Source organism: Strix uralensis, chromosome 5 (assembly GCF_047716275.1).
Source record: "Strix uralensis isolate ZFMK-TIS-50842 chromosome 5, bStrUra1, whole genome shotgun sequence".
Lineage (NCBI taxonomy): Eukaryota > Metazoa > Chordata > Aves > Strigiformes > Strigidae > Strix > Strix uralensis.
Window position 1 is genome coordinate 82138270 of NC_133976.1, and position 27801 is coordinate 82166070.

Sequence of the window (27801 nt, forward strand, 5' to 3'; positions counted from 1 at the left end):
GGACAATGTGTCCCTTCGAAATAAAAGGTGTACAGTCTTCCTTGCCTAGGAGCCTAGCACTGATTTAGGCCAACTCGAAGCTGATTCCTGAAATCAGTTGGGGTATCTGGCCTCTGGCCAGTTGTGTCAGTCAGTTGAGCAGTGAAATATTTACTTGAGACAAAGGCAGTGCTACCCCTAACAGCTCCTGTGCATAATGTACAGTCAGCACGATGCTTGTCTAGAGTGGTCCAGTGATAGAGGTAAAATGGAGATCAGTCTTCCCAACCTCCGCTGGAATAAGAGTATGGGGAGCATTGGGAACAGGGATCTCAAGTCTGTTGGAAATTTCTAGGCATCCTGGAACCTGGTTTTGACAGACAGATCCTAACTGCCTGCTTGAGTAACACCGTGTGGAGACCCAGATATGGAAAGCTTAGACTGCATCAGCACTATTAAAGAGCTCTAGGAAATACTTCCAGGCGCAGGACTGTAGCTGTCTGTATTATTAGGACGGTCCCTGGAACATTTCAGCCTGGGCTAACTAACTGTCTCACACAAGTCTTAGATGTAGTTTGTGAGTTAATGCAATCTGTGTACCACTCCCAACAGGCAGTTTATTTGGTGACCGTGCTTTTCTGGAGGCCAGGCTGGTTAAACAGCACGATTGTCTACCCTTCCGTACAGGTTGTCATCAATGCTAGAAAATGTCCCACATGTTTAATTTGTGAGTTTTAACCTGACCCTCAAGTTCAAAAACAGAAAAAAAGGTTGTATCTCTGTACCCTCGACCCTTCAGACCCAGACATGAACAATGTGGAACAGGAACCAGTTCCTGAGGCCCTTTTCCTTGCTAATGGGTGTTGCAGGGAGCTGGTGGAGACTTCTGTTGGCCAGTATGTATTTCCATTTCCCTCATTGTATGCAGGAAAGGAAAAGGCAAAGTGATCAGCTCGTTACTGGTTGCTGGCTGGTGGTAGTGTTACTACAGTGCTTCCTTGTGCACATGCAAGGATTTGCTCCCATTCTCAAGTCAAACAGCCCGAGACCCACATCTGCATAATCTGATCTAGAGCTATTGAGTCTCTTTCTGGATGACAACACTGCAGACTGTGTGCTGGGGTGAGCTCTTGCTGCTGGCTGCACAGCAGCAATCCATCTCCAGCTGAAACAAAGGGACGCAAGTGACAAGTGATCAGGACCTGGCCTGGGTCACTGATCAGCAAAGTTCTCTCTGTTTTTTTTTTTTTTTCCTCCATGAAAAGTCCATTTGGTCAGATGTCTCCATGGCAGCCTTGCAGGAGGGGATGTTCTGAACTGGTGGATGGCAGCCAGCATGGCTACTATTGGCTAAGGGGCACTTAGCATAGTACACCCATCTCTGCTACAGCCTGAGTATGATCTCAGGAGACAGGAAGAGGTGGGAAGAGGCTGGCTCCTCCTTCATCCCGCCTCTTCATTTAGGGTGTTCTAGAAAGAAAGTACCCCTCTAAAAACAGCCTCAGTGATTACAGAGGAAGAGGGCCATTGGAGATTGGGCAGCAAGAGCCCCCAGGATGAGGATAGCTGTCCTCCTGAGCCTTCTGTTCCACATCGCAGCTGCTTTTCACCAACTGTGAGTGATGCTGAACTTCTGTTTCAGTCTCTTTCATGAAGGCATCAGTCTAGGTAGATGGACCACATTCCATGCCATCAGCTCTCCTGCTTCCTGCTCTATCAGATCACCCCAAAGTGTAGCTGAGTCATTTACCTTGCCTCCCATGCATTAGATCAAATCTTGTGAGTTAAATACAAGTCACCTTTTTGGGGGGCTTCCAAGTCAGACCTTAGGCCCAGGGATGTTTTCTTCTCCAGTTGCTGTGCCAGATCAAATTACTGGTGTCTAGACTGCAAAGTTATGAGGCCACTTCTGAAGACTGCAAGAAATGGTTTTGGGGAGTTCAGGAGATGACTGGAGTAAGGGGTTTGTGAGAGATTATAGGTCTGTACTTAATCAAGCAGAAACTATTTCTCAAGTTATCAGTGAAGCAATCCACTGGGTTCACTGTGGCTTTTGAATATTGACTGCAGCCATGGCACATTGCTGAGGAATTCTGCAGTAGTGGGCTGCTGCGAGGAATCTCTTTTGCATCTCTGAGCCTTCAGCTTGATGCCACCTCTGATGTTTTCTTTCCTCTGCCCCAGACATTACCTGGTGGTGATCCCTGCAGATCTCCGCTACCTATCCACCCAAGTTGCCTGCCTCCATATCACCTGTTATGAAGCAAAGCTTCAAGTGAATCTAGTCCTGGAGCGCTCTGCAGGACGTGATCTCTTAGTGCAAGAAACCATCCAGAAGGAGAAGACCTTCATGTGCACTAAGTTCTGGGTGAGCCACCCTATGCAAACGCCATCACCAATTTTCCCTTCAGGAACTTGCAAATCCCTTGTGTTACTCCCTAACCAGTGATGACATGGACAGGGTCTACTTTGCCTTGGAGCGAGCCTGCTAGGAAGTGGAGTGGGGGGTGCCTAGGGATGTGTAGCCCAGCACAGCATCTGTTGGCCAGCACTAAATTGCCCTTCTGAATCTAATTTTTAATTTGAAGTTACATTTATTAAAATCTACCACACTTCTGGATGCATAAGAAGAACCCATCTGTTTCCTTCTCTTCCATCCCAGACCAGATGAAGCAGCTTTAGCTCTTCTCTGAAGGACTTGTGCAGCTGCACAGCTAAAGCCCAGGGAAATGGTGGTTTGCATGACATACTGCAGCTTCTCTAGGACCTGAAGTCAGGCAGCAACGCAGCTCTTAGGAGCTACTGAAGAGCAGTTGGATGGCAATGGATGTGCTTGTTATTTTTAAACAGCATCTTAGAGTTGATTCATTGTTGGTGAGACTTTAGCAAAGATCTAGGATAAGGCAGACATGCCTAATCAGTATCCCTTCTGTTATACAGTATATTCTGTGCTGGGGCCTTTGGTTGCTGGAGTCAGGAAGACCCTTTGGTTGCCTTTTCTAATCTGGCTTTCTTACTTGTAGGTGCTGGGTAGTTCTGAAGGCCTAGCGTTTGAGGCTGTGCTGCAGGTTGATCTCTGTCTTTTGATTCTCTGCTACCATATCCCACCTTTCTGGCATCTGCCCATCTTCCTGACCAAGTCTGAAGACTCAGAGGTGTCAGGCACCTGCTTATCACCAGAGATAAAATTCCTTAACCAGTGGAAGATTCCATGACATGCAGGGTCTCCTGCTGTCATGTAGGACTGAGTGAGATCTGGATCTCGATATTGGAGGGGATGTCCTGGGACAGGTGGAGGGGAACTGATTAGTTCTTCCATTTGACTCTCAATTCCTGCTCAGGGTCCCCAGAAGATTACCTGGGGGTTGTGTGCTCTCCTCTCTCTCTGTATAGGTTGCACCTCCAGCTGATGGCACAGAGGAGATTGCCACTGTCAAACTGATCATCACAGGTGAAGGGATCAGCACTGAGGAGAAGAAAAAAGTCCTGATCCGCAAGGCCAGCAGTGGCACCTTCATCCAAACAGACAAGCCCATCTATCAACCAGGGCAGACAGGTGAGAGCTGCAAATGGGAGCAATTGTGGGCCCTAGGCTTTCTGCTGGTAACACCCTGTGGAAAGCCTGTGTTTGCCTGAAATTCATGGACAGGCCTAGCAGAAGGCTTTGAGACAATGTCTCTTGTTGATGTGATGTTTTCAGTGGCTGTAATGTCCAGCTTGCGGTGACTGTGAAGTTGTAGGAGGCAGTAGGTCATTGCCCATGGTATCTGACAATAGGGAATGCCCGTGTCATGTTATCACAAATGTGTATAGAATGGAGACAGGAACTGGGAAAGCAGAGCAGGAGTCTGTAGGGAAGGATGGAGATCTGATAAATATATTCTCTGATTTCCTTGCCTTCAGTGAAATTTCGCATTGTGACTCTGGATGAAGAATTCATTGTTCTCAACGATTCGGTAAGCCATCCCTGGGGGGCTGTGGAAAAGGCTGCCTTGTTCCATGCATGGATCCTACTTCATTTCTACTCTGCTCATCTGCCAAAGCTCCAATGATTCCACATTCATCCCTGGGCCAGGCTTGATGAGTCTCCAGAGGAGAATAGTAACTCAAGTAAAAGCTGGTAACTCATGAAGATGGCGGAGGTGTACATGTCTCTGGCTCGTCTTGGTGAAGTGGTCGTGCAAGCACAAGCATGGGACATATTGATTCTTGATGTGATGGTGTCATGTGGGTAGTGAATAGTTTGCAAATCAGGTTTTCCTGGGGGTGTGGTGGGGAGGAGTGCTCTTAATCTGCCTCCTACAAGTTGGAACATGGGAAATTCTGATTAGACATTAGGAAAAACTTTTTCATTGTGACAATGATCAGATATTGAAACGGGTACCCAAAGTTGGCATTTTCATCCTTGGAGATGTTCAAAACTCGGCTGGAGAAGGCTATGAGCTATCTGCTCTAACAAGACATGCTTCAACAGGGTGTTGGACTAGATGACCTCCAGAAGTTCCTTCCAAACTCTGTGACCCTATACCTCTGTAAGCTCCTTAAGACCAGCTGAGCCAGAGCTAGGTCTGGTAGGGAAGTGAGTTTTCTTGATGGAGGACTCTCCCAGGAAGTCATTAGCAAGTGCTGAGTGACCTCCAGATTAGCTTTTCCTTTCCCTTTCTCTTTCTCCATATTTTACTGGTAATGGACCCACCCAGTATTTCTCCTTTTTGGTGATGTTTGTTTTACATTATATTCTCATCAGTGCTCTAAATTTCCAAGTCACTAGTTGCACATTCTTCAGAGAAGGCTCTGCATTTGAAGTACCTTGTGTGTGTTGCTGACATGTGTTTCTGTCTTCTAATGTTTTTGCCTTTTTTCCCCCAGGTTTCCCTGTTTCTCCAGGTGAGTGATGCCAAAATCTAGTGTTACAGTAATGTTGATAGCAGCCATTTCACTGGGCTATTCATATTCAGCTCCTGATAGATTTTGAGAGACCTGTGAGTGGAATGGTAGAACTTCAAAGTTTCTTAAACTAACATACTCCCTATGGCTTCTGTTTTAGGCATTTGACGTTACGTTCCCAGTTACTTCAGTAGAAATCTGAGGTTTTCTAGACTTGCAAGAGTATAGAAAGATCAACTTAGAGCTTTATGAAAAAGGTTAGAACTGTGAAGGATCTTTCCTTGAGATCAGAATTTAGAGAAGTGTGGAAGGAGAGTCAGATGCTGGAAGCAGAATCTGAGCGTTTTATTGTCTTCAAAGTTTCTTAACTAGCCTATACGAAACCTCATTCCGTAGCTATAGAACCTGGTAGACTCCAGCACTGAAATCCTGAAGCTCAATTTCTGTGGGATGTGGATCAGTGAGATGCTGGAAAAACTGTTTCTTCCTCTCTTGTGGGTGTAGGACCCTAAGAACAACCGGTTAGAGCAGTGGCTGAATGTGGTCCCCCAAGACGGCATTGCAGATCTCTCTTTCCAGCTAAGTGATGAGCCTCTGCTGGGGACATATGTCATCAACGTAACCAGTGCAAAAGCATATGGCAGCTTCTCCGTTGAGGATTATGGTATGAGCATATGGGGGGGTATGTCTGAGCTGCAGAGAGGACCTTGCATTCTCAATTCAGGAAGCTGGGTGTTTATTCCATGATAACCATCCTGGGGGCAAATGGGAAAAGTAATAGCATCTGGCATAGAAAAGAGTCTGAGGTGAGGCTCAGGAGAGAGACCACTTTGGGATCTTGGGTCAGTGTGTGGGAGGAATGTTGTGCATAGCCCCAGACCTTTGACAGAGCTGAATCCCACAGATCTCTGCATCAGGCAAAATGAGGTCATTTAGGTTGGGCTTTTCCAGAGGGTATGAAGTCCAGTGCCATCCCACTTCTCTTTCATCCCCTAGTTAACTGTGTTGGGAGTCTAGTCTTAGTGCAAATAGCTGTCAGAAGTGCAGGGACATGGACATGTTTGGGTTTTAGTTTGGGTGGGAGCAATCAACCAAGGATTAAACACAAATGTGTTAAAGAAACAGTGGGAATCTTCCCTTTCCCCTTCTCGCCAACTTCCCTCTTCATTTTCTGGCTATTATTCCACCATAGTCTTTCTTCATGTTGGTTCTCTGGAAAGGCTGCCCCTGGTCAGTGTTTCCTACAGTTCTGTTTTTTTCCTTTCAGTGATGCCAAAATTTGAAGTGATCTTTGAGGCGCCAAATCAGATTTATGCGCTAGATAAAACCTTCCCACTCCGGGCATGTGGCAGGTGAGGATTTGGCTTGGAGGGATGGCCCTGTGTTAATTTTTGGCCTGATGAGCACAAGATGGCCAGGTAATCATGAGGAGCTCAGGGGAAATTTAGAACCCTTCAGTTACAGGAGGCCAGAATCTTCCACAGCAGTTGGTTGCACCCTGATGCAACACAAAATATTCCTATAACTGTCCTGGTACTCTAACGTCCCTTTTCTAAAAACACTCCACAATTCTCTACACACAAAACCTGAGGGAACAGCCTACCCATTGACAAGCAGCCATCTGTGGGGCAGAATATGGCAGGTGTTTGGTCTTCATCTCCCCGCAGAACAAACTCATGGGAAGTGGACGGAAACTTTTCCAGGTTATGCTCTAGAGGAAGCTAGAGAAGCAAAAAGGAGTTGCCCCAGCTGCAGCCCAAGGACAGTGCTAGGGTTAGAAGCCCCATGTAAAGGTGCTTTCTTAAAGAAAGGCGCTTTCTTAATCATCCATGCTTCTGCTTATGAAATGATGCCTGCCTTCAGCATCTCATGGGATTATTGCAGGTGATGCTGATGCAGAGTGCAGAGCTCTGTGCTGAGTCAGTGCCTACAACACTCTGGTTTCCCAGAATAGATTAGTTTGGCACTAATTATATAACAGAGCCCCTGATCTCCCATCACTGCAGTGCCCTAACCTGACTCTGCTTACTGCGTTAGGGCTTCTGGGCTTGCTGTGTGACTGCCACTCTTGTGCTATATTATGAATATCCGTGAATAAGTGGTCTCTGGGGTGATGCAAAGCAGGTGTTCTCTCACTGTGTATGACTGTCACTTCCTTTCCCTGCTCCCCCAAACAGATACACGTATGGGAAAGGTGTCCGGGGGATGGTTCATGTGAGCCTTTGTCAGAAGATAGCCCCATTCCTGCCCAGTGCTTCGAAACCTGATCTCTGTGAGGAATTCAGCAACCAGGTGAGATGCTTAGCAGGAGCTAAGCTGTATTCAGACACATTTGTGCTCAGTCCTAAGATGCAACAAGGCTGCTGGAGGCTTTAGCTGAGACAATAGTGATGTCACCCCATGGTTTTGGCTACTTGGCCAGTGGTCTACTGATGCTGCATTTTAGTAACTGTGCCTGGTGACTACGACTGGGTGTGCATCGTGTGCCTGCTCCACCTCCCAGACTGCTATGTCAAAAAGCAAGCTCCCTGAGAGCAGGGATTCTAACGTAAGTCCCTTGCTCCGACCTTGTTTCGTCTCTCTGTACTTTCAGACAGATGAGACGGGTTGCTTCTTCACAAATGTGAGTCTGTCCTCCTTCAGTCGAGACTTTCGGTACTACCAGGACAGCATAGTTGCAGAGGCCTTGCTGGTGGAAGATGGCACAGGTAACTGGAAACATCTCTGATGGCTGGGAAGAGGCATGTGAAGATGCACTAATCTTACCAAGAACACTGGAGTCTTTCAGGCTAGCAAGGGCTCTGAGCTTTCTGAGCCTGTCAGGGACTCCCATCTAGTCTCACAGATACAGAGCCACCGGTTCCTGATGGTGTGACACACTTCACTCTGAGTGCCTGTGGTCTCAGGTGGTGAAGTTTAGGGACCTCTCTAAGGGCTAGAAGTGGGAGGAAGACAAGATAAACAGAGCCCTGGGCAGATCATCTCCCTGGTATGAAATGTGTTTGCAGCTGAACATGTGCATCAGCATTACCAGTGGGTCACTCTACAGGGAAATTGCTGACGGGTGCTTGTCTTCCTTACTCCCTCCCTTATGTTTCTGTCTCACTGCTTTCATTCAGGGATACATGTCAATGCTTCCCACAAATTACTCATCTCCAAGATTGGCGGGATGGCCTTGTTTGATGATGTGAATTCTTACTACCACACTGGAGAGAGGTACAGGGGGAAGGTAATTCCCAGTTACAGTCTTTTGGAGGGGACAGTGTGAGCAGTGCCTTCACAGCGACTGTTACCTAATGTCTTTTCTGACCTCACCTCCAGCCAGGGGCTTGGGAGGGTGTGAATGACTCCCAGAGACAAAACTCTTGATTTGTCAAAAGGTGAGAATAACACCCAAGACTGCCATTTGCTAAATAAGCCTTGAGTAGCAGCAGCTGTGGGGATCCATAGGTGGGGTGCAAACCCAAACATTGGGAATTTCAGCAGCCGGGAGGCCGCTTGCTGTGAAGGGGTAGAGAGCATAGGGGTGAACAAACACGGTAGTGCAAGTGATAATAGGAGGTGACCAGTAGCAGTGTTGATAATAATGTTAGTGACTGAAAGGGTGACCTTGCTGTCTTTGGAAATGCTGCTCCTGACTTGGAGAAGTAGGAGATTCTCTCCACTGATTCTGTCCTCTTCTGCACTTCTTTTGCTCACCACAATATTCTCAGATTAAAGTCATTGACTACCAAGGCAAGGCAGTGAAGCACAAAAAAGTCCTCCTTGTAATAAGCTGTGGCGAGCAGCAGTTTAAGCAGAAGTACATCACTGGGGACTCTGGGACAGCTTCATTTAGCCTGAACACGACTGCTTGGAACAGCACCTCAGTCTCCCTGGAGGTAAGTGAGGAAGGGTCTGTCTTGTTGGCAGGGGTACGTGTGCATCTCAGAGCTATTTACTGCCCCACAGACATCTCCCTCGTTCCTTCTAGAAGGACAGTAATTCAAACCTGAAACACCACAGCATGTTCTGGATCTTGGCTCCATCTGAGAGCTTATTCTCTGGATCTCCGTTGCTTTCCTCATGAACTCACCACACAGAGACCTGTGCTATGGTGTTACTCAGACCTGATCTGAGCTTCTTACCTAAGTTGCAGCTAGGGTGATTTGCAGCTGACCTGAGAATTTAACTGTTGGTTTCTTTTTTGTCTCACCAGGCAAGTGTCCTGCATCAAGATTTGGATAGAGACCCAGGGACAGTTGATTTGAGTTACCAGCGAGCCTCTCATTTCATACATCCTTTCTACAGCACCAGCAGAAGTTTTGTCTCTATTGTCCGTGTGCCAGAACCAATGCCCTGTGGTAGAAAGCAGGCTGTCCAGGTCGACTTCAGAATTTACCAGGAGGACCTTGAACATGGGCCCAAGCGTGTCATTTTCTCCTACTTTGTGAGTTTCTGTGGAAGTGCTAGTGGGTGATGGCTAAAGGCACAAGATCAGCAGCTACAGATTCAAGCCTGGTATTTAATAGATTTGGCTCAGCCCAGGACAGGTATCTCATCCAGCCATCATAGGGCTGGATCCTGGTTTCAATTCTGGGGCTACAGTAATAGCAAGAAAGGCAACACCTTTGTTTCAGGCTCTGCACAGGTGCAGGGCAAGGTATTGGCCTTACCTGTCCTCCCCCAAGTCTCTTGACCCCCTGAGCTCTCCCTGATACATAAGAGCAAGTAAAGCTCACGTCCCTCCCCCTGCCCCCATTTAATCTCCAGTTTCAGGGTTACTTTGATCTGCATAGTGATCTCAAAGACTATGTGACTGGCATTCCCTACCCTTTCTGTATTCTTCCCTAGGTCACAGGGAAAAGAGGGATAGTCCATGCAGGTCAGAAGACTGTTTGGGTTGGGCTACCAAGAAGTAAGTGCACTCCCCTGTTTCATGTCTAGCAAGCACACAGTGGTCTGCAGCATCCCATCTTATTTGGATACGTAGCATTAAGCCTCTTTGCAATTTGGTGCTTGCTCACCATTTTTCTGTTGCATCAGAGCAGTGTGCCTTTCCAGATTTCATGTTTCCTTTACCCTCCTGCTTGGTATCAAGAGAACAATAGTCAGCATTTCCCAGCCCATAGGTTCATCCTCTGTTGTCTTAATTTTCAAAGTCTCCTTTTGCTGCCCCTGCAAGGGGCATGAAGCTGGAGCCTTATCCTCTATCAAAACTCTCCTGCTTTAATTTGCAATTGTGTCTACAAATCGTCTTGAGTAGTCAGGATGCCACGACTTATCATTTTGATGGGTGTTGACTTGCTGTTGTCTACTTCTCCAGCTCCTTTTTTTTTTTTTTTTTTTTTTAAACCTAAATGATAGGTGCTTTGGAACAAAGGTCACCTCTTTGTTGCTGATGGGATGGGAGATGTTTGGTGATGGGAAGCTTTGAAAAATATCCGAGACTCTCACTCTTTGTGGAGCTAAGCTTGAACTCCAAAGATCTCTTTCAGCTCCTTGAGGCAATGAACAGAACCAGGAAGACTCTTTTGCTGGTCTTGAATACCAGATCCAGAGATGTTCTGATTGTTTCAGTGGTATCCAGAAATCTCCTTGATCCTGAAAGACTCGAGGAAAAGAGTTAAACAAGCACATGCAGAATGGCGAAAGCTGATCAGAGTCCATTTTCACTACCAAATGTACTTTCTCTTCTTCCCTCCCTCTTCCGTCTAGTGCTGAAAGGCTCCTTCTCCATCCCTCTTACCTTCAGCTCAGTCTATGCCCCAGCTCCAAGACTTGTTGTTTATGTTATCTTCCCTAATGGAAAAATCATCGCCGATTCTGCCATCTTCAGCGTCTCCGTGTGTTTCAGAAATAAGGTAGGATTTGTGTCTGAGGCCGTGACTAAAGGTGTGAGAGTGTACGTCCGTGCTGCAGTGAAAGAAGAGACCGAGGAGTGAGTGGTATGTGTAGCTGTGTGAAGCTGTCACATGAACTGCAGCGTGTGAGTGGTGAAGCGTGCTGTGATGTATGGAGCAAGTATGGGCTGAGCATCGTGGGGGCTGCTGCAGTGTTGGGGAAAGGCAGAGAATTGCTGTTGTCTGTCTCCATAGGCTTGTATAGCAACAGCAACCCAGCAGGATCACAGCCCAGCACAGGTGGGTACTGTGATTCCTGGAGATCTCAGGGCTGCTCTGCTGCTGCAGCAGACACTTGTTAGTTATGGTGTTCGGAAGATGGCTGAAAGTGGCCAATGGAAGAAGTAGATTTTACTGGTCATCCAGAAAGGGCTGAGTGCTTCTGGTCATTGTGACATCTATGGGAATCTGCTTTCTTGGCTGTGTTTTGCACTCCAAAGATGAACTTCTGAAGACTGGCATTACCCCTGCTCCACGGCTGTTTTATCTGCCACGGACAGTCAGATTCAAGCAAGAACAGGAAGTGCTTCAGGAAACTAAGACCAACCCCACAAAGAGCCTGGAGCTAAGGACTAGGCTTATTTTTGATCTGGGGCTCCAAAAGGAGCAGAAAGACAGCTGTGTGAGGTGTATGATCATGGCTGGCTGGTTTGCTGAGTAAAGAGAGCGCTGTGTTCTGACACAGGAATGTCTCCAGTACCGTGAGCTGCGCACACTGATGGTTCCCCCTCTGCCATCTTTCCTGTTAGAACCTCAGTGTCACATTTGTTTAAATACCTTCTGGGGGTCCTTGGGAGATTCCTCATGTTTACATCCAAGGCAAGTCCTTGGAAACTCTCTTTATGTAGGTCCCTTCACTGCTCAGGAGGCAGTAGGGTGGCCAGCAGCAGCAACGTCGCTCAGGTATTGCCTTCATTCCTCCCATCCAGGTGGAGCTGGGCTTCTCAACGCTGGAGGCTCTTCCAAATTCAGAGGTTGATCTTCAGCTGTCGGCAGCTCCTGGGTCCACGTGTGCCCTCTGGGCTGTCGATCGGAGTGTCCTTCTGCTGAAGCCGGAAAAAGAGCTCAGCAGCAACTTGGTGAGTGAGTCTGCTTCGACTTCTTCCCTTCCCTTGTACTGACATGAAGAGGGAGGGAGGGGGACAGACAGGCCATTGCATCTGTGCAGAGCTTATCTCCCAAGGAATTCAAAGCACTGCCCAGAGGGGTCAGCCGTGCTCTCAGTGTGGCATGGGTAAGGATGAGGAGGCATGTGTTAAGAAAGAGATTGAACATCACTCAGTGCACCAGTGGTAAATCAGCTTCTGTTCTTCTCACATTCAGTTCAGCAGGTTGTGCTGGCTCTCTCGGAGCAGAGCCAGGGACGAGTGACAGTGAGCCTGGGCTTTCTGGCATGCCTTCATGTGTGGTAGCCAGGAGCAATTCAAACAGGCCTTGGATGTATGACAGGAAGGGAATGCCAGGTTTTATTTGTGCTGATTTTTTTTTTTTCTTGCTTTCTCAGATCTATGGGCTGTTCCCATCTGTTTATAGCTCCAGGTATCCTCACCAGGTGTCTGAAGATGATCATTCATGCGGGTTCCCAAATTCTGATGAGCCTGATGTGTTTACAGCATTCAGGGTAAAAATGGTTGATTTGGTGGGTTGGGATAATTCATTAACTGAGGGAAGTGTGGCCCCCTGACTTTACCAATATCCTAGGGATGCCGTTACAGACAGTACAGGGAACAGGTCCAGTTTAGGCCCTTGTAACTCACTTGTTATTTTAATAAGTGACTTGAAGCTTGGACCAAGAAGAAATTGTTGTGTCGTTACTGCACTTTGGTTGTGTGATTTAGGATGCCAAGGCTTATCGGTTACTTTAATTGAATTTCACATCGTTTGTTTAATCTCCATAGCATGAGCAATTGCACTGTGCAGACTGAGAAGGCATAGTACTGAAATGACTATGTGTTTGAAAAATAATAAATTTGGCTGACTGAGGCCAGATGAATTAGCTCATAAGACCTTGTTTGCATGTTGCTGAGGATCTGAATAATTCCTGCTTAAAATGAGGCAAGAGAATGCTTTGCTAAGCCAAAGGATGGCCAAGTCCCCACTGCATGAGGGGACAAGAAGGCACAGGGTAGAGGGAAAAGAGGAGAGGACAAGCTTCTGGTGCATCAGTTCTTTCTTTTTCTTACAGGAAATGGGGTTGAAAATTATGTCCAACACCAATATCAGGAAACCCAGAGTATGTCCAACCACTCCATCGACAACTATGCTGCAGGAAACAGGACTGGTTACATCCAGGCCCATGTTGATGTTTGCCCAGCCTCATAAAGCATATAACAGTAAGCATTTGCCAACTGTTTCTTCTTACATGGGATGCTTAGTCTTTCAGGTGAAAGCTCCTGGGTTTGAGCTAAGAGGCAGTACTTGCTGTAATTGCAAATGGAGGAGAAAGAGCTTCCCTGGCCCTAAACCTGTTGTGCTAGTGTGAGGCTGCCTGGGGTTCACAGCTTCTGGCTCTGAGATGTTAGTGGACTGTCTGGATCCCAGGTCTTTCCTCTGAGGAGGTGGAATGGTTGCCCTTCCCATGGTGCCTACAAATGCAAGTAAGGCCCAAAGCATTTGAAATGAGGCAAGAGATTTTAAAATTTAGGATAGCACCTTCTGTTCCAGTGCTGTGCTTCCCAAGAGCTGACTGGATGACCTGCAGCCTGAGCTGGGCTGGAGCTCCTCTGCTCTAAACCAGGGCCTGAGGATCTTGTGGTGACTGGGTCTTTGTTATTTCCAGCAGAACATCTGACAACATCTACCTATCAGCCCACTGTGTTTTCACCTGCTTCTTCAGCTGAAGAGGAAGTACACAGGCATTTCCCCAAAACCTGGATATGGGATTTGTATTCTGTGGGGTGAGTAAACTGAGCAGTGGGGATCTAGTCTGGGTGGCTTAGTGTGACCAGGAGTGGCAGCAGATACAACTTAGTTTAGATCATAAGCTGCTGAAGAAGACACTTAAGGATAGATGTACGTATGTCATGGGGCTCATATCTGTCAGGCTGTTTCCTATTGGAGCTGATGTCTGCATAGAATGCGTTTTCCTCTACTAGATGATCATCCAACCATATCCTGGGCTGCATCAAGAGAAGTGTGGCCAGCAGGTCGAGGGAGGGGATCTCCCCCTCTACTCTGCTCTCATGAGACCCCACCTGCAGTGCTGTGTCTAGCTCTGTGGTCCCCAGAACAAGAAGGACATGGACCTGCTCGAGCGGGTCATAGGAGGCCACAAAGATGATCAGGGGGCTGGAGCACTTCCCTTATGAGGACAGGCTGAGAAAGTTGGGGTTGTTCAGCCTGGAGAAGAGAAGGCTCTGGGAGACCTTATAGCGGCCTTCCAGTACTTAAAGGGGGCTACAGGAAAGCTGGGGAGGGGGCCTTTATCAGGGAGTGTAGGGATAGGACAAGGGGTAGTGGTTTTAAACTGTCAGAGAGTAGATTTAGATTAGATGTAAGGAAGAAATTCTTCCCTGTGAGGGTGGTGAGAGACTGGCACAGGTTGCCCAGAGAAGCTGTGGCTGCCCCCTCCCTGGCAGTGTTCAAGGCCAGGCTGGACGGGGCTTTGAGCAACCTGGTCTAGTGGAAGGTGTCCCTGCCCATGGTAGGGGGGTGGGAACTAGATGATCTTTAAGGTCCCTTCCAACCCAAACTGTTCTAGGATTCTGTGATCATACAGAAGTATTGTCCATCCACGGGAGGTGGCTGTCATGGGAAGGCAGGAAAGCAGGTGCATCACAGCAAAACAGCTTGGTTTAATGCCTACACTCTGCTTGTGGTAGCCCTGTGGGCCAGCATTTCCCAAACTGTTGTCACAGGATGTATCCTGGGATGCAGGGGAAGCTGATCTCCACAGAAGTCCTTCACAGGACTGGGAGTTTTGTGCTGTGAGAAAGGCTCAGTGAGTACACAGGGTTTGCTGAGTGAGCTTTTTGGAGACTTTTCATCTCTGACTCCAAGAATTTCTTGTCTGGTGTCTGGAGACTGGAGTCTGCTCAGGCCCAGATGCCCCCACATCTACACTCTTCCACCTCCTCTGTCCTTCCAGCTACATCTGTCTCTTCATCTCTAGCAGCAGATACCTCCTATGTGATTTGTCCACCAGCCTCATCTGAGCAACCAAAGGTCTCTATGTTGTCTGCGTTGCCTTCCTGTAAGTGCCTGCCAGAAGTGTATATCTCCAGTTATTGAAGTCAAATAATACCATTAGCTTTAGCTAGGGCTGTTTTTATGTCTGCTTGCTAGCAGCCACAGAACAGTCTGCTGCTCTCAGAAGTTGTGATGTGGACACAAGGCAAGTCTCTGCCCTGTCTTCATGTTGGACTTCAAGCTGTCAGTGTCTCATAGGAAGGTGAATGTCTGGATCTGTCTCTTCTGCTATGTTCTACTGATGCTGAGCCAGTCCTGTTGCTCTTCTGGTGTCTGGTTATCCATCCCAAGGCTAAGAATAATAAAACTGGGGGCATCTGTAAACCATTTTTAGACGTGCAAAGGCCAAGCACTGTCTGGGGAAAGCACTGAGTGATTGACGACATCTTGCATCCATGTAACCTATTGTCAAAAATGTTCTGTTGATACAAGTATCTGAGGCAGGGGCCCTTACTTCTATGAGGACCTAATTGTAACCCTACAAGGGCTACAAGTTAAGCAGAGGTTAGGGGTTAGGCTGAGGTTAGGGGATGGGGTGCACTGGAGAGAAGGGCGTAGACCAGGTCACCCGGTGCTATGTACAGCAAGACTCAGTTAAATGCTTCCATTGCTGTCTACTTCTCCTCAGCCCCAGTGGGAACAAGAACATCACTGTCACTGTGCCTGACACCATCACAGAATGGAAAGCAGGGATGTTCTGCACAGGACGTAATGGCTTTGGACTTGCTCCAACCTCCAGTCTGCTTGTTTTCAAGCCCTTTCTTGTGGAGCTCACGCTGCCATCTTCTGTGATCCAGGGTGAGACCTTCATCTTGAAGGCTACAGTCTTCAACAGCGTGCAGCGATGCATGAAGGTAGGTGATCCCTGATAGGCTCTGCAATAAAAGCAGGGTATGGGCAGGTAGGAGATGGCTGAAATCTATGGCCTGTGATGTTTATCGTGTTACCACCTGCCATCCCTCCTGCCCCTTCAGATCCAAGTGACCCTGGAGGAGTTTGCACACTTCCAGCTGAAGCCATGCAAGGGCTGTGTCTACGGCAGCTGCTTATGTGCTGGTGAAGCAAAGACCTTTCAGTGGAGTGTCACGGCTGAGCAACTGGGTGAGAAGAACAGGGAGGTGGCAAATCAGAATTGGGAAGGGATAGGACCAAGGTGGGGATGTTTTATAAGAGCTGGCATGGAGTGAGGAGTTGTTTGCCCTGTTAATCAGAGAGTATTCGTCTGCATTCATCCTAAAGTCATGATTACTCGCAGGTCTGTGCTGGGAGGTACAGAACCACATAGAGCTCTGATCCAGCTTTTGTTGTCAACAGGTGACTTCTGTTGTATTAATAGGAAGTGCTTTCTCAGAAGATATTTTATGCACTTAAATGTGTGTTATTTTCAGGGCTCATGAACATCACCCTCAGCACAGAGGCTGTGGCCACCGAAGAGCTCTGTGGCAAGGAGATACCATTTGTCCCACAGCAAGGACAGAAAGACATGATCACCAAACTCCTTCCAGTCCGGGTCAGACAAGTTGTTCTGTTACCTAGACCTAAAAGTGATCTTTGTGCAATTCCCAGATTTTGTGCAGGTTAATTGTGGGAGTTACCCCTTGCTATTCAAAGAGTGTAATTAGAATCTCAGTGCTTGAACTGGGCCCAACTGTGAGGGCTGATGGGTGTGGGAGGTAGAGGGGTGTCCTCTGCTTCATACCATGGCAGACTTTAAATACGTACACTCTTAAATATGTACACTCTTTTATGTCCTTTTTCCCGAGCTCTCTGCTGAGTCTTACAGCATCCGTTTCACAGACATTCAGAAGTTATGATATTCTGAAAACGCATGCTGTTTTATTATCTGAAATGAAAACAATTGACAATAATTTACATTTTTACATGATAATGATGTTACTCCAGCTGACTCTCCAGCCTGACCCAGGATTTTGTCCATATCCATTTCTAATCCACTTGTAATCCTGTTTCTCTCCCCTGTGGTCATTATAATGGTACTTCTATGTGCTCCAACAGCCAGAGGGAGTGTTGGTAGAAAAGGCTCACAGCTCTGTCCTGTGTCCCAAAAAAGGTAAGAGATTATTTTCTTCTTTCACCTCTGTCAACATGACCAAGTTACAGAAGCCTACTCTAATTGCGGTGACAGCTAGAGCTTCCCCTGGGTAAGGATGTGGGGAGGTCCAATCTTTTAGCATCAACAGCCCTGACACTAATGTGACAGCTTGAGGCCTTTTTCACCTGTGGTAATAAAAACCAGATTATTGAACATGGCGAGGCTGGAGGACATGACTTAGGACTGCTGTTCCTGTCTTTAATTTTATGGTGTATGACAGGACCATTAGCAGATTTTGAGAGCACAAGGTGCATTGAGAAGACATGCCTGCAACTGAAATGAGATGGAGTAACTTATGTAGAGAAAAGCAGATGGCTTTGACCACAGAGGGTTTTTCAGAAGGACATGGACCTGCTTGAGCAGGTCCAGAGGAGGCCACGAAGATGATCAGGGGGCTGGAGCACCTCCCCTGTAAGGACAGGCTGAGAGAGTCGGGGCTGTTCAGCCTGGAGAAGAGAAGGCTCCACGGAGACCTTATAGCGGCCTTCCAGTACTTAAAGGGGGCCTGTAGGAAAGGTGGGAAGGGACCCTATCAGGGAGTGTAGGGATAGGATGAGGGGTAACAGTTTTAAACCGTCAGAGAGGAGATTTAGATTAGACATAAGGAAGAAGTTCTTTACTGTGAGGGTGGTGAGACACTGGAGAAGCTGTGGCTGCCCCCTCCCTGGCAGTGTTCAAGGCCAGGTTGGACGGGGCTTTGAGCAACCTGGTCTAGTGGAAGGTGTCCCTGCCCATGGCAGGGGGTTGAAACTAGATGGTCTTCAAGGTCCCCTCCAACCCAAACCATTCTGTGATGAGGTGGATGGAGGAAGTTGAGGGTAGAATGGGACAGGGTATTTGAGGTGATTTGTAACCTCTGTGACAGGAAAATGGGATGTTAGCACAGAACAGTCTTGAACAGTTTCTGAGGATTTTGAAGGCTGTTTTCATCAGAATCACTTTCTTTTTGTTCTCCACACACACCTTACTCCACCGGTTTCAGGGAATCCAGCACAGGAGTCTGTGTCCCTGATGTTGCCTCTAAACGTGGTTGAAGGTTCAGTCAGAGCAACTGTCTCTGTCACTGGTAAGGAATTCAGATATCATAGTACCTTTGCAAATCACATTTCTCTGCGTTTAGCCCTAGAAAACCCCACACCCTTCCTGAGGTTTCCAGGTCTCCACTGCCTTGTTCTTCCCATGTGCGTGGCTGCATTTCCTGATTCCCCATAACCTAAACCACCCAGTGAAGGAGAGAGTGTTGTGTTTATAGGCTTCCCCTGCCAGGATTGGAGTATGTACAGTCCATATGGAGGACACAGTGGAACTGATAAGCTGGCTGGAGAGAGGAGCCCCCACACTCCTGTGCTGGGCCTGTCTTGCCTGGTGCCCTGCTGGGAAGGGGTCATGGGTAGGAGGAGGTGAATCCCCAAGCCTCCTGCCCAGGAGGTGGTCAGGGTGCCTGTGCTCTGTTCCAGGTGACCTCATGGGGACAGCACTGCAGAACCTGGACCACCTGGTGCAGATGCCCCACGGCTGTGGGGAGCAGAACATGGTGCTGTTTGCCCCCATTGTCTATGTGCTGCAGTACCTGGAGAAGACGAGGCAGCTGACCCCTGAGATCAAGGAGAGGGCAACAGGATTCCTGCGCAACGGCAAGTACAACAGAGCCACTTTGCCCCTCTGCCTTCCCCTGTGTCCAACCTACTACTAGTCCCAGGTCCCTACTCCCCCTCCACCCAGAGCACTCAGCCACCCCAATCCCTTCACAGTGATTTCATTGCAAACACCATTCTGAGCACCAATGTCCTATCCTGCTTCCCAGGGTACCAGATACAGCTGCAGTATCAGCACCCTGATGGTTCCTACAGTGAATTTGGTACCAAGGATGAGTATGGTAATACTTGGTAAGTCCTGGGCTCTCTCCCTGCTGTCTACCTGCTCTCTGACAGCCTGGGGGTGGGCAGCTTTCTGCTTCCAGCGTTGAATCCTTTCCATCCTATTGGACCCAAAGTGTTCCAGGTGCTTTGTGGGCTAGGGCACCCCAGGGGTATACAGCTGTCCTTGGGATAAACTGTCCTTGGACCAGCAAATTAGGAATAGTGCAATGATAGGTGAGGAGAGACCCACCAGTTTCAAACTCCCACTTTTTTTCTTTTTCCTCAACTTCTACTTAGATTCTTTCTTTCCACTCATTCTTCCCTCTCTCTCATTCAGTCCATCTCTTTCTGCTTCTCCCTTCCCTCTCTTATGCCTTTTTTGCTGTTCTGTCCCCAACCAGGCTGACTGCCTTTGTGGTTAAATGCTTTGTCCAAGCCAAGCCATACATTTTCCTGGACAACAGGACCATCCAAGCTGCTCTCACCTGGCTGGAGTTCCACCAGCTTCCCAATGGTTGCTTCAGAAATGTGGGCCAGCTTTTCCACACAGCCATGAAGGTAGGAGCCAGATCACCTTGTAGGACAACTCAAAACAGTTCTTGCCAAGTGTACTAGTAATTTTTAGTTCAATTTCCTATCTTGTTTTGTTTTCTTGCATGGGAGCAAGCCAGGGATAGGTGGGACCTTTGCTGAAAAGCTTTAGGTCTTTGTGTATTAATTTTCCCAGATTCTTGGGTGTTTATGCTCTTTGTAGGGAGGTGTGGATGGGGAAGTCCCCTTGGCTGCCTACATCACTGCTGCATACTTGGAGGCAGGAGAGACACCAGAGGTAAATATTTGGATTCTTTGCCATGCTCTTACCTTAAGATCTGAATCCTGAAGAGCTTAGTGGTGTCACTGAGGCAGGCAACAGAGCATTCTGGAGAGCCTCGTGGACAGATAGGATGGGAGAGGAAGAACTTACCACTTCTCAGGAAAAAGCCTCAACTATCCCTTGAGGAAGATGTCACTGCCAGGGGAGAAGGTGAGGTTAGACTACTGGGAGCCACTGGAGTTCATGGCTAGATACTGTGCCCATTTTCCAGGCTTCAGCTCCTCATTCCTGCTCCCCCACCTCATCCTCCCATCCCCTTGTGACCCCTACACAACTGAGAGCTCATGGTAAGTTGTTAGGGAGGAGAGGTGGGTGTAGCTGCTCCTGCAGTCAAGTAAATAGACATAATGACATTTTTAATATGTTTTAGCTTGACTTTTGTGGAGGAGGCTTTTCATGAAACTGAATGACAGATATTTGACACGTACTGTGCTCTGCAGCAGAATGAAACAAAAGGACAAGGATCTTCATCCTGGTGGAAAATTAATGAAGAGTTTGTTGTAGGTCTTAAGACCTACAACATTTGGGAAGGAAAGCAAAGAGTTACTGAGAAGAGATCAGACTGTGCTTCAAATCCAGGAGTAAAATCCTGAAAGGGAGACAAACAGGATCTCAGAGCAATTTGTCTGATGAGCTAGTGGAAGCCACTCTGTCCAGAGTGAATCCACAGAGGGTGACTTAGTGCTCTGACAGGTGATGGAAAATCTAGGCTACCACAAGGTGGGAAACCTCATGGAATTCCTCATGCTCCAGAGAAGATGGCAACAGTATTGTTAGCTCAGAAGATTGTCCACGGAGTGAGGAATGATTTGTTGCAGCAGCAGATTTGTTGTTGTGAAAGTAACCACAGTTATTCAATTGGACATACATTCATAAACTATTGTTTTTACATCATGAAAGACACTCAAAAGTAACAATGAACAGGTAAAAATACAAGTCTCAAAGAGTTATCCTAGCCCAGGTGAAGGAATTTACTGAGTACGTCTGTGGGTAGATGAAGTAGGAAATACAAACCTTGCCACAGCACCCAGGAAAAGAGTGTCCTTGAGTGGGTTATAAATGATTTTACAAAGAATGAATGCTCACCGGAGGTCAAAATTCTGAGCCGTTTGAAGATGTCCTGCAAGGGCTAATGCACTCCAGATGTTCAGACCAGATCCTACTTTCCTTTACAAGCATACCTAAAAGGCTCATGAAAGTCATTAGGGGTTAAAATGCAGGGAAAAAGTTGGAGATATTTTACGCTGTCCTGAATGAACCAATATTAAAGTGTGGTTTGCATGACAAAAAAAAAAAAAATCTAAGCAGAGGCAAACAGCACTCTACCCCCGCTCTGTGTTGGAAATTGATCTCTTGGAACAAAACAGATTGTTTATGTTGACTGGAGAAACAAATGGCATGTAGAGGAGCAGTTTCTTAGCTGTCAGAGGACTGCTCCCACAGTGGCTAAATGCTTCTGTACAGTATGCACTTAGGACTGCTATTGTCAACACCAGGATGAGCACAGTGAGTGTGAAAACACTTCCAGTAGAGTGGCACTCTCAGTTCTTGTGTTAGATGCACCAGAAGACACCAGAGCCAGATGGGTTATAATACACGTCTGTCCCTAGACAAGGTATTAAGATGTATGATGACAGTCAGCACTTCACAGGTGGTACATCAGGTGTTTTCACTTGAAATTTAGTAGCTGTACAAACACTAGTGCTGTTACTTCCATTTTAATTGTTTAGGATGGAGTCAGATTTAAGAAGGAAGAGGTTTAAGAAGAAAGAAGATTTAAGAATAAAGGAGCCTCTGAAAAAATTAATGAATTTGCTGTCATCCCTACTTAGCTCTATTCAATTACAGAATACAAAGGTTACTGTGGTGCTTGCTGTTGTTATGTTTAAGAGTAGCAAACAGAAAAGTAGGACTTACTGAAATGATGTAAGTTTAGCTTAGGGCTTCTGCTGGGCTTTATCAAGAGACAGCAACCAAAAAGCAGCAGTTGGATCCTGGGACCTTTTGGTACTCCGTGAGTAGATACTATGAGCATTTCTGAGAATTGGTGGCTGCATCCAGCAATACTACTCCACCATCTAGAGAGCACAAAGATAACGGGCATTACCGTTCCTGTTTCCTAGAAGGTAAAGAGGTGAGGAGCATGTCATGTGTCAGAATAATCTTAAATGTAGCCCTTGTGTGATCCTTACTGTACTTAACCAAGAGGCCACTGGAAGAGGGGAGACCAGAAGGTGCTGTAGATGCACACATATGGGACATGCAACCACTGCAAGCCTTTGGCTCATGTCTGGAACAGCATAGCTGAATTCTGGAATACAATGCTGCTGAGACCAGTGGGTTTGCTGCCTCCTGCCAACAGCGGTAGTGGTGTTCCAGGGGAAACTGGAAATCCCTTGTAAGGCACTGTAGAGATGAATTGAACATGGTGAGCTTGGTCAGCAGGCTGTGTGTAAGCATTTGCAATTGTGTGCTTTTGCTCTTGTTGTGTTTGGACTTGGAAAGTAAAACATGGTGGTGTTATTCCAGCAATAAGGGCATTCATTTCGTTAAGAGAGCACTGCTGAAACCCATGACCAGCTTGGGGGGCGGTCTCTCGAGCACCTTGCACCAAGGGCTGGAGACACTCCTTACTGGTGCTGCACTGATACAAAGAGGAGTGCAGGCTCAAGCATGGAGACACCTGGGTGAATGTATGGGGTGTTTTCTGTGCTGGCATATGCTGATGCATCCTTCTGCTTCTGTCTCAGTGTTTGTCTGCCTCACATGTGTTTGTCTGTGACCAACACCCATGTAACTCTTCTCTGTAGAGTCCAGTGGTGCGCAAGGCTCTGGGCTGCATCGCTCCTTCCCTTCCCAAAGCTGCCAGCACTTACACCCAGGCTTTGCTGGCCTACACCTTCGCCCTGGCTAAGGACTCTCAACGCATGCAAGAGCTGCTTGATATGCTTGATCAAAAGGCAATCAGAGCAGGTATGGGAAACCTCAGTACCAGGTGAACATGAGAGAAAGGACAAGTGACCTTTCTGAGCCCTTGGTTACATGCAACCTGGAAGCACCAGAGTCTCACCCTCTAGGTCCTTCACCAAAGAGAGTTTTTAAACAGCCAGTGTGTGAACTCCAGGTATGTGCTGGCAATACTGTGGTGCGGGTGCTGATTTTCTTCAAACCTCTCCCCCTTTTCTGGTACCCAAAGTGGAGGCTGGGCTCCAAGAGAAGTGAGATTTCTTATGCAGGACTGCAGAGCGTCAGAGAGGGAGGCGAGGTGGCAGGCCATGCCAGTTCTTGTTAGTCCCTGACCCCCAGAAGTGGCTTCTTGGTAGTTAGCTAGTATCAGGTGATTAGTGGAGCTGGCAAACAGGACAATGGAGAAGTTGGACGTCTGGGAGGTAACGTGTATGCAGGTTATTGGCCTATTAGTTTTTGTATATCACCTCGGTGTGTAATATGGAGTATTGGGTACTGCAAAATACATGGAATTGGAGTTCACCCAGTGATATGATGATCCAGCCAAGAGGTATATACTCCATGGTCGTTGCAGACACAAGCCACTGTACCTCCTAGGCCTCAGGTTTTCTTTCCTGACATCCCTCAGTGACATCTGCTCCCTTCCTTTCCCAGGTGGGCAGATCCACTGGAGTCAGACCTCGTCCAAGCCCAGACCCAGCACCAGCCCTTGGTCACAGCCACTGTCAGTGGATGTGGAGTTAACAGCCTACGTCCTCCTGGCTGTGCTCTCCAAGCCAAATGTCACAGAGTCTGATCTCACCACAGCCTCTGGCATTGTGGCCTGGCTCACCAGACAGCAGAATGCCTATGGAGGGTTTGCCTCAACACAGGTAACTTGTGGCTAGGGAAGAGGATGTTCCTTGAGAAGAAACCTCTGCCCAATATATGCACAATATACACAAGTGTGGATGCTTTGGGGAGAGGACCCCTTGTATATGGAGGTCCTTAGGATGGTGAGTTCAAGTGTCTTGGGGTCTCAGAACTACAAATGTAATTGTTCCTTCCTTTTCAGGACACAGTAGTCGCCTTGCAGGCCTTGGCTAAGTATGCAGCGCTGACGTACAGCACGAAAGGGATTGCAGAAGTGAGGGTGAGGTCCCAGAGAGGCTTTGGAAGGAAGTTCCAAGTCTCCTACCAGAACCGGCTTTTGGTGCAGGAGGCAGCATTGACAGAAGTCCCGGGCAAGTTCTCAGTGCAGGCTCACGGCAGCTGTTGTGTCTTTACCCGGGTACGTTCCCACAGACCCTGCTGTGACAACCCTCTGCTCATCGCCTTCTCAAACCCAAAACTCTCCATTGCAGCTCTACACAAGGAAATGCACATTGGCTGTGCTTGATAATCCCAGCTTGTTGCCAGTGCAAAAAACCTGTGTGCTGGAGGAGACTCTGAGACGGAACGTGTCCAGATGTGAGGACAGTTTCCATGGCTCTCGGAGTATTAGAGGATGGAAATTTTGTATAGCGGTTGCACTGCTGTGTGCCTGACTTGCACAGTCTCAAGGGGAAGGGTGAGGAGAAGGAGCCCCAGCTGGAAGGATCATGGAAGGTTTTGAATCTGAGTGACCTTTGCTTTGGGTACTGGGATGAGTGTGCTTGCTGTGTATGGCTTATCCAGTCACTCTCTGGGGTCCATATCTTGAGGATTTGAGTATTCAGTGAAAAAAAGGTATGATAGATGATATTGAACTAATTATGTCTTATTCTGTCTTTTTATCTCTCCCTGCAGATGGTGCTGAGGTACAACACGCCCTCCCCACAGGTCTCCACATCCTTTGCCTTGCGAGTGAAAACTGAGCCAATCAATTGCACCAAGGATGATACGCACTCTGTTACTGTCTATGTCAATGTCAGGTGACTCTAAAGACATTGTCCCACTTGGGAAGGGAAGCCAGGCATGGCTGGAGAGCTGAGGGGGTCTTCCTGGCTGCAATGGGGGTGCCAGGCAGTTTAAGCAGAAGGTTCAGATGGAAGATGGAGAAGAAAAGATACAAATGTCTCTGGGGATGGGGACATGTTTCCAAGGGCTTTGGTTCTTGCTAGGAAGAGGAGTGCAAGTAGTCACCTCAGACTGGGGATGCTCAGAGCAGTGCAGCCATCATCTTCGCCCTGTGAGAGGGAGCAGTGGCTGCCTTGGCCCTGGTCTGGGCTGCTGGCTCAGGGTCCTGCACAGAGGATATGGTGGTGGAGGGAAGAGGAATCTGGAAGAGACTCTCTTTTTGATCTTCTCCCCAAGGTACACTGGGAAGAGATCCATTTCCAACATGGTGATCGTGGAGGTGTCCCTACTGTCTGGATTCATCCTAGCTCCAGGATCAGGGATGTCTGTAAGAAGCCTGGAATCAGGATGGTGATGTGGTGTCAGTGGGACCATCCATGCCCAAGGAGAGGGGGAGGTTGCATAGGAAGGTGTCGCCTGTCTCCCTCTTGAGCAATCTCACCATCCCTTCCCCTCTACCACACAACAAACGTGAACACATACTGTCAGCTCTCTCTTTGTGCCTTGAGGATAGTGATCCTTCTGGCCCAATTCACTCAGCATATCCTTGACAGCTAAGTAGCCTGGGTTCCTGTCCTTGGGTTTTGCAGGCGCTGAGTGGCCCTGCAGGGAGATCAGCCTGAAGGGTTAAGAGCCCAAAATAAGTTTGGAAGTGAGTAAATGAGAACCTTCCCACTCAAGCTTAGATAGGCCTTGTTGGGATGTCTCATACTTGCTTTTCAGAAGACCCAAGTAAATTGCTTCCTCTGCTCTCCTGTCTTAGCTGCAGCACTGGCACTCTGTGAGAAGAACTGAGAAAACACAAGGAGGTGTTGCCATCTACTTGGACAAGGTATGTGTGCGCTACTAGAGAAGCTGTAGGAGTGGAGGGCAGTGGAAGAGTTGTGTGGAGAATCCAGGACTGGGCTAGCAGAGCAAGATATTCAAGATTCATCTTAAAGTCCCGCATTGGACTCCAGAGTTGTTATTGCCTGTCAGTAGGATCAAATTTAGGTGAGTTATAAAAAGAACAGCTCATAAGTGAAGTGTGATTTGCTCTTCTTCCCCAGCTGAGCCATAAGTCTGAGACATATGTCCTGCATCTGGAGCGGAAGATTGGGGTGACCAACCTGAAGCCACGCCATGTCAGGGTCTATGACTACTACCATCCAGGTCAGTGTGGAACCGTGGGGTGCCAGGGCTGTCTGGGTGTTTGCACATGGCTCTGTGCAAGGATAACTTAGATCTCTCCTGTCCTGTTGCAGAGGAACAGGCCCTGGCTGATTATAATGTCTTCTGCATCTGAGGTAGGTGTGAGTCCCTTCCTCAGCCCCTGTACAGACCTTGCAGCCTTGTGATGCTTCCTCTGCAGCCCAACCGTCCCTCTCTGTCCCATAGGAGCCCTGTATATCTCTGATTCAGCATGTTCTTTTCATCCAGGACTATACCTGGAACTCCCTCAGCCTCCAGGGACTTTAGCCTCTGCCCTCTTGGACTTTGTCATGTAGTCTTTAGGCAGGATGTGAAGTGATTAACATGTGTCCGTGCCGTGAAGGATTAGTGTGTGTTTTCTGTGACTCTGCACAGCTGTCTGAGCTGCTATAGGGTATGGATCTGCCCGCCATCTCGTAGATGGTTTGAGCTGTTCCAGAAGAACATTCAAGCAGAATTAATGGTACTAGTTTCAGTTTAGTCTGGGTATGGAGAGTCCTTCTTTCTGGAGAGGGGCTGAGGTAAAACAAGGGCACTAGATCAAACCGAAGAAACACTTTCCTTTAGAGTCCCTACTGAGAGCCTGGGCTCCCTAGCTGTTAACATCCCAGAGTTAATAATCTGGGTCATATTATTTGCTCTCTGGGTTACTCCCTCTTCTGCTCTTATTTCTCCAGGGACTTGGTCTGCTCCCTTACTGCCCACTATTTCAGCCCACAGGGATCCCACTCGTGCGAGAAGCCCTAGGACAGCAGGGCTGCTGTGTTCTTGCTTTGGGTACGATGGGGTATGCATCATCTGGAAAGTCGCATCTCGGTGGGCTTGGGATATTGTTGCTGGCACAGATCTCAAGTTGGTTTCAGGACTAACTCCAGCCCATGCCACTCATCCTGACAGCCCTTTCCTGGTGAATTCTTTGGGGTGTCTGATTAATTCTGATTGTTTTAATCCAGGGATTTTCTTGCTTGTGAAAAGAATGAAAATAAAATATAAATCACAAATCTGGGTACTGTGGTGTGTGTTTGGCCTCTGTGACAGAGGATTACCTTGGAGGAGAGAGCAGAAGCGAACTCATACAGAGAGTGTATCTGAACCATGTACCTGGCATTCATTTCTTCCAGCCCTGGATTTCTCTCCAGCAGTGTTGTGCAGCCACCAGTGTGGGGTGAGGACTCCTAGCCCTGCATGGAGACTGATCCCACTGAGCATCATCTACTGCACACAGATGTAGCTGAGCAATAAATTCTTGGCTGATTCTGCACTTTACATGGTTGTAAAGTAAATATACCCTGCTGTGTATCTCACAGATTAGCCTCTGTCCTCCTAGCATAGAAAGAGGGCAGGGAGTAATTTTAGTTTCTGCACTTCCTGTGAAGCCGAATCTTGCACAATTCAATCATGAGTTGTCAGGTAGGGATGGTGCCCCAGGGTTGAGCTCTCCCCCCTAATGAGCTACTGGAGAGCAAACAGGGTCTTTGTTACATGACAAGGAAGTGCAAGGGCAATTCGGCAACCAAAGCGTATGTGAAAATTCAACATCTATCACTGCTTTTTAAATTAATCCTCATGCTTTAAGGAACTCCAGCTCGTGATCTGGGATCTTCAAGCTTGGCAGTGCTATGTCCCTGTATAGATAGGTAGGTCTCCACTGACTCTTGCTAGAGCTGGCTGTGAGAGTGTGATGGCTAAGCGTAAAGTCAGGCTGAGGAGTGGAAGGTCTGGGAGGGGGGTGGGAGTTGAGGGTCTGGATTTGGCTACAGCCCTGAAAGTCCTTCAGACCAGACCCTGCAGCAAGGCTGGGTTTTGTGGTGGTTTAAAGGGAGGGAT

General features: G+C 47.8%; 1 protein-coding gene across 1 annotated transcript; it reads left to right on the forward strand.

Annotated features, from left to right (window-relative positions):
* Nucleotides 1–1535: 1535 nt before the first annotated feature.
* LOC141944802 (alpha-2-macroglobulin-like protein 1) lies at nucleotides 1536–26968 on the forward strand. The gene is made up of 36 exons (XM_074871984.1): nucleotides 1536–1594; nucleotides 2164–2347; nucleotides 3373–3535; nucleotides 3883–3935; nucleotides 4849–4866; nucleotides 5371–5530; nucleotides 6134–6218; nucleotides 7044–7158; nucleotides 7460–7574; nucleotides 7986–8095; nucleotides 8580–8747; nucleotides 9065–9295; nucleotides 9700–9763; nucleotides 10564–10709; nucleotides 11678–11827; nucleotides 12253–12369; nucleotides 12934–13081; nucleotides 13528–13645; nucleotides 15565–15790; nucleotides 15911–16037; nucleotides 16325–16446; nucleotides 16950–17004; nucleotides 18029–18112; nucleotides 18504–18680; nucleotides 18851–18932; nucleotides 19307–19463; nucleotides 19660–19734; nucleotides 22590–22752; nucleotides 23401–23618; nucleotides 23801–24016; nucleotides 24514–24638; nucleotides 25021–25111; nucleotides 25547–25615; nucleotides 25833–25935; nucleotides 26007–26069; nucleotides 26652–26968. Exons 1-35 carry the CDS (start codon nucleotides 1536–1538, stop codon nucleotides 26066–26068), a joined length of 4356 nt encoding a protein of 1451 aa, XP_074728085.1. The 3' UTR covers nucleotide 26069; nucleotides 26652–26968.
* Nucleotides 26969–27801: the final 833 nt, after the last annotated feature.

Coding starts and splice junctions, on each gene's coding strand:
- LOC141944802 (XM_074871984.1), top strand. CDS start 1,536: ATGAGGATAGCTGTCCTCCTGAGCCTTCTGTTCCACATCGCAGCTGCT. Junction 25,112..25,546: donor CTCCAGGATCAGGGATGTCT/GTAAGAAGCCTG, acceptor CTCCTGTCTTAG/CTGCAGCACTGGCACTCTGT. Junction 25,936..26,006: donor CTATGACTACTACCATCCAG/GTCAGTGTGGAA, acceptor AGGATAACTTAG/ATCTCTCCTGTCCTGTTGCA.